The sequence below is a fragment of the Cuculus canorus genome, chromosome 24 (assembly GCF_017976375.1).
Source record: "Cuculus canorus isolate bCucCan1 chromosome 24, bCucCan1.pri, whole genome shotgun sequence".
In the NCBI taxonomy this organism is placed as follows: domain Eukaryota; kingdom Metazoa; phylum Chordata; class Aves; order Cuculiformes; family Cuculidae; genus Cuculus; species Cuculus canorus.
Window position 1 is genome coordinate 7,341,622 of NC_071424.1, and position 14,672 is coordinate 7,356,293.

The window sequence follows — 14,672 nt, forward strand, 5'->3', positions numbered from 1 at the left end:
TGGGAGAAAGGCAAAGCTGTGCGCTTAAGGTGACTGAAGGAAAAGGGAGAGAAAGGGGAGGTGGCAGGGAGGGTGGGAGCTGCAGTTAGCTGACTTGCTTTGGAAAACTCATAAATTTGGTGGATTTTAGATTCTTCTCCCCTCACCTCCCCACTCCCATGATTTCTGGAAACATTCCTCCTGGCTTTGATCTGCATTGCCAATACACTCCAAGTTGGAACAAACTCATGGTTTACCACCTCACCGTTGCTGCAGTTCAGTTACCACAGGCTCCCACCCCCTTCTGTATCTTGGGCTTCTTGGTCACGCTATAACTTCCATGGCACACCCAAAGGATGTTTGTTGGGCATGATCGCTCATGTCATGTGCTCAGGCAAGAAGACGATGCCCTTATCATTCACATTAGGAGGCAGGAACATCGCCCATAGGCAGGACAGGACAAACACATATGTCCATATCCCAGTGTAATTTTCCCCTTGCCAGATCTTTATTGAACATGTCAGCCTCCTGCTTTGATCTCCTGCTCCAGTTCATTTCCCAAGCTCTAACACTGTCAAGGCAGAATCTGTGCCCAGATAAATTCTCCATGCTCCTGTCTAAACAGTGTCATCACGCCAAGACTGTGCCATCCCCGGGCTGCACAGGGGACCAAGGGCTCTGTGTTCCCTTGAGTCTGTTCTTGTGCTGGAGCAAAATGGGAATAAAGCCAACTAAGTCATGCAAATACATTGTACGTTTGAGAAAAGAGCCAGTCTTGGACTCTCCCTTCCCACACAGGAATCTGCAGCTGGTCCTAGTGTGGTATCACCTGGAGCTCTCTCTAACATGGTCTTTTTCGTCTTGTTCCATCCCTGAGGAGGAGAGTATGCAGGCTCATTTCTAAATCTGCTCTCCATGCCCCCACCAAATGCCTGTTCCAACTCGATAGATTGATGGCATTCATTTCTTTTGTTTATGGTCCTCAAGCCAGTTTTCAACCCACACGAATGTTCATATGCAAGCCAGTTTGGAATCATTTGCCAAGTAAGATTTAATAAGACACAACTCCTTAATGAGCAATCCAATACAGGACACTGAATGCCTTCACTCCATCCCTTTATACTATAAGCTGTCAAGGTTTTCAGGAGAGATTTGTTCCCTCCAAGCCTTCAGAGTAGTTTTGACTTTTGCCTTTACTCTGGGTGCCCCACTTGGGGTACCCCAGACAGACCGAGGCATTTGTGAGGCAGTTTTCAGGAAAATTTGGGCCAGGTGTCCTCCCTTGCAAGGATTTTTCAAATGCTGAACACTATGCCCAACTTCAGTGGAGTGGAGAAAGAACTGAAATCTCTAAATTTTCGCAACATTTTGAATTTGACTTGGGCTTCATTTTAGAACATGAAAGGTGGAGGACCCCCTAGAAGTCCTCCTCCCTTGTTCCTACCTGTATCTTGGCCATCACCTGCCTTTGCGCCTTTGGAAGGCTTCACTGGCATTATCCTTTAACCTCCTCTCTGCTGTTGCTCGCCCACTGAACTGCCAACCAGCGCTGCCCTCTGCCTAGGAGCAGTATCAACCAGGAGGACAGAAAGTCCTGGATGACCCAGGGTTTGGTCTCTTGTTGCTAACAAGTTGCAGAAGAGCCACAGCAGTGTGCTCCGTTGCAGTATCCTTGTACTTTCTCAGACACAGGATCTAGGCAGTGCCCTGGGAGAACCACATTATTGAGGCATTCAGAAGAGCTGCAGCTCCTCACCTACAGCTATCTGGAAATGGAGAGCTGTGTTAGGCAAGTCGGCCACCAAGGAAGCAGTGATGCTGCCTCCAAACCTCAACATGGCAAAGCAAGGTCATGGTCCTGCAAGTGTTTGTCTCTCTGTCTGAGACCTCTGGAGCCTGCTTTGTCACGGAAACCCACCAAGGCTGCTCTCGTAGGAGTACTCTGCTCCAGGCATATTGCTGCACTGATCCAGGAAAGGCTTTTCTCCATGGTCCCAGTACACTCGAACGTTGCCCAGCATCCCTTTGCACAGCAGAGCTATCGCCGCAGTGCTGCCTCTCACAAGAATGAGGTTGCTTTGGAGTGAAATCCTGTGCTGCACAATAATCCCAAAGACAGATGTCTCGGATGTCTGGGACCTGATGTGATTGCTGGTGAATGCTCCAACACCAGGCAGGGATGCACCACAGCGGTGCTGGTTCTCCATCACCTGTGATGGCTCCACTGGTCCTCGCGCCCTCATGGGAAGACGACTGGGAAGGGAGTTTCTGCCCTGGTGGAAGGGAGGAGGAGAGGGCCGCTGTGTTCACATTCCCAGCACGCATGCTTGCATTTTATTTCATTTTGATTTTACGCTGTTTCTTGGCCTCCAGTCGCATGAGCTGCCTGGAAAAGGGACCAGCCTGCAAGGGGGGGCCACGGTGTGTGTCCTGAGCCCACTCTGCCTGCATCAATGCAGAGGCATGGACTGGCACTCCCCGTGACAGTGAGTCCCTCTGCCCTCGGGGCCCGAGAAGAGGCAGGTGAAAGAGCCAGTGGCTGGGAAAGGGTCTGATCTTGCCGCTGTGCCCTGAGGCACGAGGTGAATGGCAATGAACACCTGCCTTTGGCTGCAGTTTCTCTTCTTGGCACCAAGTGCTTGTGTTTGGATTCAAAGTGCGGTAACAAAGCCCTTGCCGGCGAACACATTTCAACATGTTATTATTCCCAGGCTGGCTTTCAAGATCCTCTTTCTATTCCTTCTGTACTGATTGCTCTTGTTTCTTTTGGCTCCCAGCTCTGGCTTTTCAGGCTTCATTAACTGAAATTTATTAGCAACTTTAAACAATCTTCCTGCTGCCAAAAGAGAGAAAGAAAGAAAAGAATGGGAAAAAAAAAAAAGAAACAAAGAAGAGACTAAACTCTAAACTCTGGGCTGCTCCCTGCCTGTGTGAGGCCCAGGTCTGAGTCTCTCTGTCACTGAAGGCTTTCTTTGGAGGGAAGGACTGGTGAGTGCCTGTGCTGTGACCACGTCTGCTCCCAGCACAGCCTCTCCTGTCTCTGTGCTGTTTCGCTGCTGGAACTGGAGCTGGTGGTGAGACAGGAGACAGAGACTGACGTAGAGCCATTGGAGACGAGTCCTTGGTGGCATTGCCACTTCATAGCTGATTGAGACTGGAGAATCTTGGCAGCCTCTGAGCGAGCATGAGTGATAATTGCATCGGCAACACCTTCCTGAGCACCTCACAGTAAAAACTAATGACTAACAGGTCCCAGCACACCTGAGAGGCCCATTCTTGTCACTGGATGAATGGGTAAATAGAGGCACTGGCAGGGAAAATCACTTTACCAAGACCACACAGCAAGCAAGCAGTTTGAGTTGGAGCAGTCCTGGTTTGCTCATCTGTGCCCTAACCACAAGGTTGCCTCCAATTCCTTGTGGGACACAATCATTTGGTCTCCAGAACGGAGATGAGCCAACACAGAAACGTCCTGTGGGACACAGCCTGGCCGTCTGTCCTGGTGTGGCCTAGGTGATTGCTTTGCTGTTCTCAAGACCCTCAGGTGCCACCCTGCTCTCACTTGTTCCCTACGTGCCCCCACACAGCATACATACATGGAGAAGACTGACATACTCAGGGCTCAGCTGGATCCAGCAACCCGGATTTGCAGTGCTCCACAGCAGCCTGAAAGGTTTGCAGCATGGCACATTTGTCCTCAGTGTCCACGGGACACACATGATTCCTTTATCCCTTTCCGCAATTTTCTTTCCCTTTCCAGTTATTCCTGTTCTACAGTTGGGCCCGAGTTCTATACATAAACTGAGCCTTGAGTCCATCTGCTCTCTGAATTTAATGAAACTCCACCTTCAATGGGAGCCTGAGATGGTGCTAAAACAGAGGTACAGGAGTAGGAGGAATCATGAAAGGTGTGAACCATCAACTCCAAGCCACTGTGACCCTGGGCTACTGGGACTACATCTAACAAGGAAAGACTGGAAGCAGTAGAGCAGGAGAAAGGAACTAGGAACAGCTCATGGAGGAGGCAGAGGAATATAGACTTTCTCTGACTGTCGAAAAGATGAGGTTTACAAACCACATTCACATGTGTTCAATGGCCAGGGGTGTCAGGAGTTTCTGGGATGTTTCGCAGCATTAGACTAAGATAAAAACATCCCTAACACGTAAAAGTTTCCAGAAGACCTGAAAAGTAGATTTGGAAGTCCATGTTGAATTTGGCAAACATTTTTGGCTGAGAATTCTGTGATATTTTTTCAGAATGTTCACACATCTCATTTAAGTAATCTTCGCAATAAAGAAAATACTATTTGAAATACCATTTCCTTTTCAAGTTTGACCCAAAACAGAAGTGTAAATGTTAAGAAGCAACCTGAAAATGAAACATTTTTTTGTTGTTGTTGTTTCAGGTCAAGGAAGTCCTTCGAGTTGACAAAAGCACCAGAACATCAGTTTTGGTTCACCTTGAATGGAATTTTGCTGGTTTTGTGTTCAGCTGCTGTGTCCTCCAGCCTGTCACTCACTCAGTTTATCAAGGATGCAACAGGGGAACATAGCAGGGTATGAGGCAGGCTGGGGCTCTATCCCAAAATCTCTGGAGATGAGAAGCCAGCTGAAAGGTTTCTATCTGAAAGAAGACAGGCACTTGCAGCAAGGAGGGCTGCAGCAGAGCCCTCTTCTTTATTGTCAGCCCTGCTCTTCCTGGAGGGCAGGCAGACAGCTCTTCCTCCTCCCCAAGGCGATAACATGAGATACCTGGATGGTTCCTCGTTCCTCAGCCAGATTTTCCCATCTTGACTGACTCAACGTATCCCAGGATGGGCAGTTCTTCCATGAGAGGAGATAACAAAGGTTTGGTCTTGTGCTACCTGGTGCCCCAGTAGAGCCAAGGGAACATAATCAGGGGAGATGAAATCTGCAAAGATTTGAACTGTGAGACTTGAACAAACTTCTATTGAAGATGCAGAAAAGAGCAGGGGAGGTGCCAGGGAGGTTGTATTCCTGGTCGATGATGGACACACACACACACACACACACACACACACACACACACACTCTCTCTCTCTCTCTCTAATTTCATATACATTTCTTGATTTCCATAAATAGGATTACAGTAGAATTGCAGCATGTACTTGGGTATGCACGGACATCTAATGCTGCAGCTTCCAATTCTTCTCCTAAATGGGATGTTTTTGCCTAGTCAAAATACTTTCGCTTCCCAACTGAGGGCTCATGGCATTTTGAACCTTTAGTAAAATGTGCTCTAACAACTTCCAATTATTTTTCAGATTTTCCTCTTTAAATTTTTCCTCCTCATCCATTTCATTCAGAATTATTTTTGGCTGTGTCAATCTGGCTCTTTTGGAGCCCATGAATACATTCATTGCTGGTTGAGACTGTTCTGTTTGTACTTGAGATGTAACCAGGACATGATTGCTTGCAGCAAGACAACCGTGAATTGTATACAACAGAGTAAGGTCTCTGTGTATGGAGAAGCTGTGCTACCACCACTGAGTGCTTTGGGTGTCCACATTTCAAGACAGATCACAGAATCAGTGAATGGTTTAGTGTGGAAGGGACCTCAAAGCCCATCCAGCCCCACCCCCTGCCATGGGCAGGGACACCTCCCACTGGATCAGGGGGCTAAAAGCCCCATCCAACCTGGCCTTGAACACTTCCAGGGATGGGGCAGCCACCACTGCTCTGGACAACCTGGGCCAGGACCTCCCCACACTCACAGCAAATATTTCTTCCTAAGATCTCACCTCAATCTCCCCTCTTTCAGCTGAAAACCACTCCTGCTCATCCTCTCCCCACACTCCCCGACAAAGCCTTTTGGAGTCTCTAGGGATTCCATTCCAGTGGTTTCTAATGCTGGTGGCTAATTCTCACACTTTCAGAAGTGGGGCCGCTCCTTCACTGACAAACAGCCATTTGCTGATCGCCAGGGACTGCGATCGCGGCTGTGGCTGTGTGCCAGCTCAGCCCGCGGTAAGCACTGGTGCATGGCAAGACACTACAGCCTCTTGGGCAAAGTCTTTGGACTTCAGTTGCCCAACTGCATTGCCAGCCGCAAAGTTCATGGGAGCTAAGGTGTCTCTGGACTGCAGGAGTATGTGATGAGTACATTGTCCACAGAAGGTGAATGGAGTTCCCCAATTAGACACTCACAAGTCCATAGGGCCGGATGGGATCCACCCAGGAGTATTGAGGGAGCTGGTAGATGTGCTTGCCAAACCCCTTTCCATCATCTTCCAGCAGTCCTGGCTGACTGGGAAAGTTCCACTTGACTGAAGACCGGCTGATGTTATACCCATCTACAAGAAGGGTCGGAGGGAGGACCCAGGAAACTACAGGCCTGTCAGTCTGACCTCAGTGCCGGGGAAAGTCATGGAACAGGTGATCTTGAGTGCTGTCATGAAGCACATGCAAGAGAACTGGGTGATCATGCCCAGTCAACACGGGTTCATGAAAGGCAGGTCTTGCCAAACTAACCTGATCACCTTCACAAAGTGACTCGACTGCTGGATAAGAGAAAGGCTGTGGCTGTAGTCTTCTTGGACTTCAGTAAAGCCTTTGACACAGTTTCTCACAGCATTCTGCTTCAGAAACTGTCAGCCTCTGGCCTGGACGGGAGCACACTCTCCTGGGTGAAAAACTGGTTGGATGGCCGGGCCCAGAGAGTGGTGGTCAATGGAGTTAACTCCAGCTGGAGGCCAGTTACAAGTGGAGTTCCTCAGGGCTCGGTACTGGGTCCAGCTCTGTTCAATGTCTTTATCAATGACCTGGATGAGGGGATCGAATGCACCCTAAGTAAGTTTGGGGACGACACTAAGCTGAGTGGAAGTGTCCATCTGCTCCAAAGGGATCTGAACAGGCTGGACTGCTGGGCTGAGACCAATGGCATGAGGTTCAACAAGGCCAAATGCCGGGTCCTGCACTTGGGGCACAACGACCTTATGCAGTGCCACAGACTGGGGGAAGAGGGGCTGGAGAGCTGCCTAGAGGAGAAGGACCTGGGGGTAGTGGTTGACAGTCGATTGAACATGAGCCAGCAGTGTGCCCAGGTGGCCAAGAAGGCCAATGGCATCTTGGTTTGTATCAGAAATGGTGTGACGAGCAGGTCCAGGGAGGTTATTCTGCCCCTGGACTTGGCACTGGTGAGACCACACCTCGAATACTGTGTTCAGTTCTGGGCCCCTCGCTCCAAGAAGGATTTTGAGGCTCTGGAGCATGTCCAGAGAAGAGCAACGAACCTGTGGAAGGGTCTGGAGAACAAGTCTTATGAGAAGCGGCTGAGGGACCTGGGGTTGTTTAGCCTGGAGAAGAGGAGGCTCAGGGGACACCTTATTACTCTCTACAACTACCTGAAAGGAGATTGTGGAGAGGAGGGAGCTGGGCTCTTCTCCCAAGTGACAGGGGACAGGACAAGGGAGAATGGCCTGAAGCTGCACCAGGGAAGGTTCAGGCTGGATATCAGGAAAAAATTTTTCATGGAAAGGGTCATCAGGCACTGGAACGGGCTGCCCGGGGTGGGGTGGGGGTGTGTGTGGAGTCACCACCCCCAGAGGTATTTAAAAGACAGATGGGTGAGATATTCAGGGGCATGGTTTAATGGTTGATAGGAATGCTAGGACTTGATGATCCAGGAGGTCTTTTCCAGCCTAATGATTCTATGATTCTGTGTGATTGCTCTGCTTGAGGGTACAGTGCTGTTTTTTGCATAATGGATTTGATCCTCTTTTATTGTGCCTTCTGGCACGCGCACCATCTCAGCCTAAAAGTAATGTCCTCAAATCCTACAGCTACAGCAGCAAATAAACCCTCTCCCAGCATGCAGACTCCTTCCATCCCAGCCTGTGGCCCCAGTGCAATGCTGGGGGTTGCTACTGTAGCCACAGGCACTCTGCACTGTCCCATCCCACCCCCGACCGTGCTTGGCCCAACATGACCACTCCATACTTACAGCTCCTCCAGGAAGCGCAGGTGGCGGAGAGCGCGGGGCTGCAGCCGGCTGATGTTGTTCATGCTCAAATCTCTAGTGGGAAAGACAGGCAGAAGTCTTGGATCAGTCTCGCTGTGGTTTACACAGAATAAACCCCAGTGCCAGGCTCTGTGTCACCTCTCTGCTGAGAGGGGAAGCACTGCAGTGAGAAAATCCCCTGCAAACTGCAATTCAGCATAAAATCATAGAATCATGGGATGGGTTGAGTTGGAAGGGAACTCAAATCTCACCCAGTCCCACCCGCTGTCATGGGCAGGGACACCTCCCTCTGGATCAGGGTCTAGAAGCCCCATCCAACCGGGCCTTGAACGCCTCCAGGGATGGGGCAGCCACCACTGCTCTGGGCAACCTGGGCCAAGGCCTCCCCACCCTCGCAGCAAAACATTTCTTCCTAAGATCTCATCTCATTTTTCCCTCTTGCAGCTGAAAACCATTCGCCTTGTCCCCTCCCTGCACTCCCTGATCCAGAGCCTCTCCCCAGTTTTCCTGGAGCCCCTTTCAGCACTGGAAGCTGCTCTAAGGTCTCCCCACAGCCTTCTCTTCTCCAGGCTGAACAACCCCAGCTCCCTCAGCCTGTCCTTGTACACGAGGTGCTCCAGCCCTCAGATCATCTCCATGGCCCTCCTAGACTCATCTGACAAAGAAGGGGCTATTTTTGATCCTTGTGTACAGACAGGACACTGCGCGGCTCCTGCAGACTGCTGAGACTAAATGACAGAGACAGACAGGTTTCTCTCTTGTGCTGTGAGAGTAATGAGGTGCAACATGAAAATAAAGGCGCTATACTTTATTCTTTCCTCTAATAAATATCACGGACTCGTGAGCCTCAGGAAGGATGTGACGCTACTCTTATCCCCAGTATCAGTGGGAATCTGTCTTGCTGACGTCAAACGCATGGAAGAAGGAGGTTTGTGCTGAGGTCATGGGCTGAAGTATAAAGGGTATGAGTTCACCTTCAGCAAAACCCAGCCTTACAACAGGGATCTGTTGTTGCAGGTCATTGGAGCTATGGTCTTGCTGATCCAGGCTGTGAGCCCGCGCGTCCCACACCAAACCCTGCAGCTCCAGATAGGAGCCTGCAGGTCACACATCAAATGCTGTAGAGCATCACAGACTGGCACTGGGCTCTGGGGAGGAAATGGCTTCAGTGGAAAATTGGTTTATTGATAAAATTATGTAAATATCTTTGTATTCTTCAGTGAGTTCTAATAATAAAGAGGCTTAAAAAGTTTGGAGATATAGTGTTCTTCATTTTACACCATTTTCCACAAAATAAATCCCCACTTTCTGACCAGATATGTGGCATTGCTGAAGGCAGGCTACACCTAAAGAGGGGCCAAAGCCAACCCTTACAGTTTCTCTGGAGCTGTGTCCCACAACAAAGCTGTGCAGTTTAATGAGCCCATTTAGAAGAATCTTCTGGCAAAGCTTTTTTTTTTCCTTCGTAACTTTCTCCTCTCCAAAGCAATGGCGGAAAAATCCTCCAAAGAGAATTCAAAGTTCTGTTTTTACAATGAATGTAAAACTAAAGTTACTGTCCGTGTTGTTCTGTGTGCAGTGTTGCGTTCAATATTTGGATGATCCTGTGATACAACAGAAGGGTTAAAATATTATTTTGTGCTGCTCCTATTTTTATTTTTTAATCCCTAAGGGCAGTTGCTGCTTAGCACCCACTAAAACATCTTTTTTTTCCTACATCAAAGAGCCTCTTGTTTATGTTGTAATGAAACAATATGATGTTTTGACATGTTGTGAAACAATGCAAAAATAACAAAAAATAAGGTAAAATTAAAGACAATGAAAAAAAACTTAGATCTGAAACATCCAAGATCTCCTTGAAATTCCTTAAGTTGCCTTCTGCTGGCAGTACAGGGAATACTCCTTGCTCGCTGCAGGAAACACTTTTCAAACCTCACTGAACAGCACTTTGAGAGCCCAAACCTTTCCTAGACATGGTGGATACCTTGGAGCAGGTTCCAGTGCTGAACGGGGCTCCAGGAAAGCTGGGGAGGGGCTCTTGGTCGGGGATTGCAGGGATAGGATGAGGGGGAACAGTTTTCAGCTGAAAGAGGGGAGATTGGGATGAGATCTTAGGAAGAAATATTTGCTGTGAGGGTGGCGGGGCCCTGGCCCAGGTTGCCCAGAGCAGTGGTGGCTGCCCCATCCCTGGAGGCGTTCAAGGCCAGGTTGGATGGGGCTTGGAGCCCCTGAGCCAGTGGGAGGTGTCCCTGCCCATGGCAGGGGGTGGGACTGGATGGGCTTTGAGGTCCCTTCCAACACAAACCATTCTACAATTCCATGATAAGAACAACCGCCTGTTCCATGCCCCAGGGCCAGCTGGGGTTGCAGGGATGCGCAGACCCTCAACATCAGTCATATCTGGCAGCACATCAGTATGTGTCTGGTGGTAATGGGGACGCCAAAGATATTTTGGCCCCTTCTTTTCTCCCCCTTAAACCTGAAGAGGAAAAACATACACTGGTGTCTGAAGAAGTCTTCTGTATGTCAGAGGACGAATACCATTACCCCATGACTCTGACTGCCTTCCAACTCCACCTTTCATGACCTTCCTTTAAATGCCCTGCATCCCTCCAGCACTCTCTTGCACCCCTGTGGTTGTGGCCATGCACAGGTCTGATGAAAGGGACTCCATCCCACCATCCCTTGGGGCAGTGAAGAAAACATCCAGACCTGAATTCCGAGGCTATTGCATTGGGAAACATTTTGGGTCATTTTGTTTAGAACTCACTGGGTTTGGGTGTTCGCATGATCTGGTGGCTTGCTGTCCTGCAGGACTCGAGTGCAAAACATCTGCACTCCGTGCTGAAAAGAGGAGGCCCATAGAGCAAACCCTGGTGGTGGCCTGCTGGCTAACGAACACCAAAGCAAATCTGGTGCCAACAACTCAGCTTTAGGACTGTTTTTACCATTAATTCTCCCGTGTGATATCCTACGGGGTGCCCATGCCAGCTTCTCTAGAGCAGCGGACATCACACCTGGCTTGGGGTGATGGAGTTTTGGGGCTGGCTATGGTCTGAGGACAGCACAGAGGGCATGTTTTGAAGGAAGAATGAGATCCTACAAGGGCTGGAAATGAACTTCCTGAGGACAGTTCTGGGCATAGGGATTTTGGTAGCCACAAAAGTACAAAATGTTTCTCCACAGGCTGTCCATGCTTGTGTGAGAGCTGAGGCACAGAATTCTTGCCTGAAGCATTGTAGGGGTAAATATTTAAGTTATTACTCATGTAAAGATGTTGTTGACTTGTTGCTGTGTTTTCCTGAGCTTGTGTTTTTCCTCTTAGTAAGGCTTCTTGTGTTATGTACATCCCCAGTGCATGCAAGAGTGGAAACGCTTCCCGCCAGGGTAATCCGGAAAATTATTTATCTCCTCAAGTGTTTCAAGGTGGTTGCTTCAGGTAGCCACCTTTAGTTACTTGTAAAAGGAACTGATGGTACTTGAAACTTGTGAATTTTTTTTCAGCAAGATCTGGCAGAAGTATTAGGGATTGATGAACTAAATGGGTTAGAGACTCCTCTGACCTTTTTCAGATCTGTCAATGACTTTGACTCTCCAAAATAGCTCTCTCTTTTGACTGATTGGCATCCAGCGGAGTTAAACGAGTGTTTGGTTGCTCACATCATGGCTATTGTCATTTGTACTGGAGAAAGCTCTACAATGATGGGAATTGTACCATAGCAGCCATTGTTACTGAGCTGCTGGACTGTGTTCAGGGGAGGGCAATGAAGCTGTGGAAGAGTCTGGACAGCAAGTGTTATGAGGAACAGCTGAGGGAAATTGGCTGTTTAATCAGGAGAAGAGGAGGCTGAGGGGAGACCTCATCGCTCTCTGCAGGCCCAGAATGGAGGCTGTGGTGAGGTGGGTGCTGGGCTCTTCTCCCAAGTAACAAGTGATAGGACGAGAGGAAAAGGCCTCAAGTTGAGCCAGGAAGGCTTCAGATTGGATATTAGGAAAATTTCTTTACTGACAGAGTGATGAAGCCCTGGCAGAGGCTGTCCAGGGCAGTGGGAGAGTCTCTATCCCTGGAGGGGTTCAAAAACCGTACGGCCATGGCACTTTAGGACATGGTTTAGCAGGCACAGTGGGGTTGGGCTCTTGGTTGGAGTGGATTTGCTTAGAGGTCTTTTCCAACCTCAATGATTCTAGGTATTCTAGCATTATAGAAATGCACAAAGAACATAATTCAGATCCCAAAATCACTTAAACTCCAAAAGCAGTCAGAAAGGTAGGAGAGGAAAAGGAGTGCTACAGCTTCACCTGGGCTTGCGATGTAGGACCAGCAGTGGAACTGTCCAGATTCTTGCCTAAGACCACACGGCACAAGCGAGCCAGAACAAGCCATCCTTCTCCTGTCCCCAATCTCCTGAGCTCCTCTTTCCCCAGTGACTGTCCTCTCTGTCCTCTCTGCTATCAAACAAAAGCAGGAAATTTTTCTTTGTAGAATTTTGCCAGGCTGTGGCCTGAAATGCTGACAGTAAAGTGAACTCCACACTCCCGGAACTCAAACTGTTCTGATATCACCCCCATTTACCTATGAAGCAACGTCTTTTAAGGCCTTTTGAATTAGGTGTTAAAATTACCTATGCTTCCCAATGGCACCACACCAAAGCCATCATGGCTATAATTAGTGTGATTTAACATCCCCCCTTTCCCCATCTAATTCTAAACATTTATCATAAGCATTTCTAACTTGTACCTGCAGGAAAACTGAGACACAGTTCATGGAAACTGAGCTCATGTGATTCAGCCTCAGACCTTACTCTGGCCCTCGAGGGGTTCCTTAAATTATTTGCTTTGATGTCGCCTTCTTTCATGAGCAACCTTTGATTGTTCACAGATTAGCTGCTCTTCCTTACCGAAAAATTATGTGACACACACCACACTTTGGGTACGCCAGAGTCTGCCACGCTCTTTAACGGTGCTAGGAGATGGTTACCACAGTGTTTTAGCTCAGAGATGATATGAGCTTTAAAGATCAAAAGAATTTATGTTTGGTGTGATGTCTCAGAGAGGTGGGATGCAGGCTGTGATGCTGGTGCTCTGAGATGTGGAGTCATGGATGTCCCTGCAGGGAGCACAGTCCCAGCAGACTCTGTCCAGCTCTGGTGATGGCACCTGCAGGACCTTGTAGAAGTACACGGTTTTAGGCCAAAAGGGTCTGCATGAAGGGCAACCTGCAATACTTGCCCAAGATATGCCTGAGCAATACTACCAGGATGTACCTCCAGGGACAGCAAAATTCATTGAGTCATAGAATTGCGTGGTCGGAAAATACCTTTGAGATCATGGAGTCCAACTGCACCTTGATGTGTCTCACACACACTCAAGGTGCCTAAAACCCTCACACAAACTGGGAAGCAATGAACCCTGTTTGTCACCTCCAAAGCTCCTGATTTACCTTTTCCCAGACTATAAACAAAGTCTTTTTCCAGAGACATCTTCTAGTACCACAAGCAGTCAACAGACCTGAAGTAAAACAGGTTAAAGCCACACTGGAGTAACACAATGAGATTGTAGCTGCTCAGTCAGAAAGGTTTGAAGGTGAAAAATCCAGTGACATGGTCTTGGCCGCAGCCAAGAACATAGCCTTCACAGCCAGATGTGCATCTGGCTCAAGATCTGCAAAGTGCACTTGACTGGCAGAGAGAGGGTACTCTCCTGGAAGCCATCACAGGGCTGGGTCATTTCCTACAGAAAGAGCAGCTCCTACCTATGACTGGGAGAAGACATTCCTCAGCCTCTGTGCTTCAAAGGGGTGGAAAATCTTGCTTCAGTCTCCAGGGTGGTCTCCACGGAGCTCTCCCTGTCACTCAGCGTGATAAGAAGCCTATGTCCTCCTGCCACGAGAGCAGGGGGCAGTAGCTGCCATTTTCGATCAACAAGGTTTCTGTAAATTCATGGTTTGGTTCAAGGCACAGACCTTGAGGAACTCAGCAGTGGGGTACTCTGTGGGGATCTGTTCTTTTTTTCCTAAATCAGTGAAATCCCATGCCACAGCTGGAAGAGGTGACAGATGTTGTCCAAGCCACTGGACAGGATTTTCAGCATGTAGAGAGATGGACCTGTGCTCCACTATTGTAAAGGGGGAAGGTTGTCCCAAAGAATGTATACAAATGCTGTCCTCTGGTTTTGAGGCTACAGGAACATACTAAGAATCCCAGATGGTGATTATCTTTTTAAGCCCTGAACTGATCCGCGATATGAAATCTTTACATTTTTTCAAGGTGTTCAGGATGTCAACACGTTCTCTTCCCAGCACAGACTCAACCTTGCTCCTCTCCTTGTTGGTGCTGAACACATGGACTGTACAGAAGACCTTAACGTACTTACACTCATACAGTTTTCTGGCTGTGGGGAGAAGCTAATGACTTGGTATCCTCTTGATTATTTAATTGCACAATTACAGCATTAAGGTTCCCAGCCCACCAGTCTGATTTCTAGGGGAGCTTGTATAAACCAGACCAAATTTCCCATCCTTATCCTGGACAGGTCTAACACTAGACCTGTTCTTGCAAAGCAAGAAACTCTTGTCTCTCTGAAATCACTAGGAGATGAGCAAAGTATCCACCTATCTGCTGGCCACTCTCATCAGCATCCAGTGAAAAACGCACCTTTAGAAAAGAAGCCCAAAGGCAATTTATGATGGTTTTAGAAATTCTTCAGATTATTC

General features: G+C 48.5%; 1 protein-coding gene across 3 annotated transcripts in view; it reads right to left on the reverse strand.

The window, feature by feature from the left end:
* Positions 1 to 14,672, reverse strand: part of LGR6 (leucine rich repeat containing G protein-coupled receptor 6) — a 156,966-nt gene that overhangs the window by 93,851 nt on the left and 48,443 nt on the right. For all 3 annotated transcript variants that reach the window (XM_054087774.1, XM_054087773.1, XM_009560608.2), the window contains exon 2: positions 7,943 to 8,014. In XM_054087774.1, the coding sequence (XP_053943749.1) occupies positions 7,943 to 8,014 (72 nt within the window). The remainder of the gene's footprint in view (positions 1 to 7,942; positions 8,015 to 14,672) is intronic.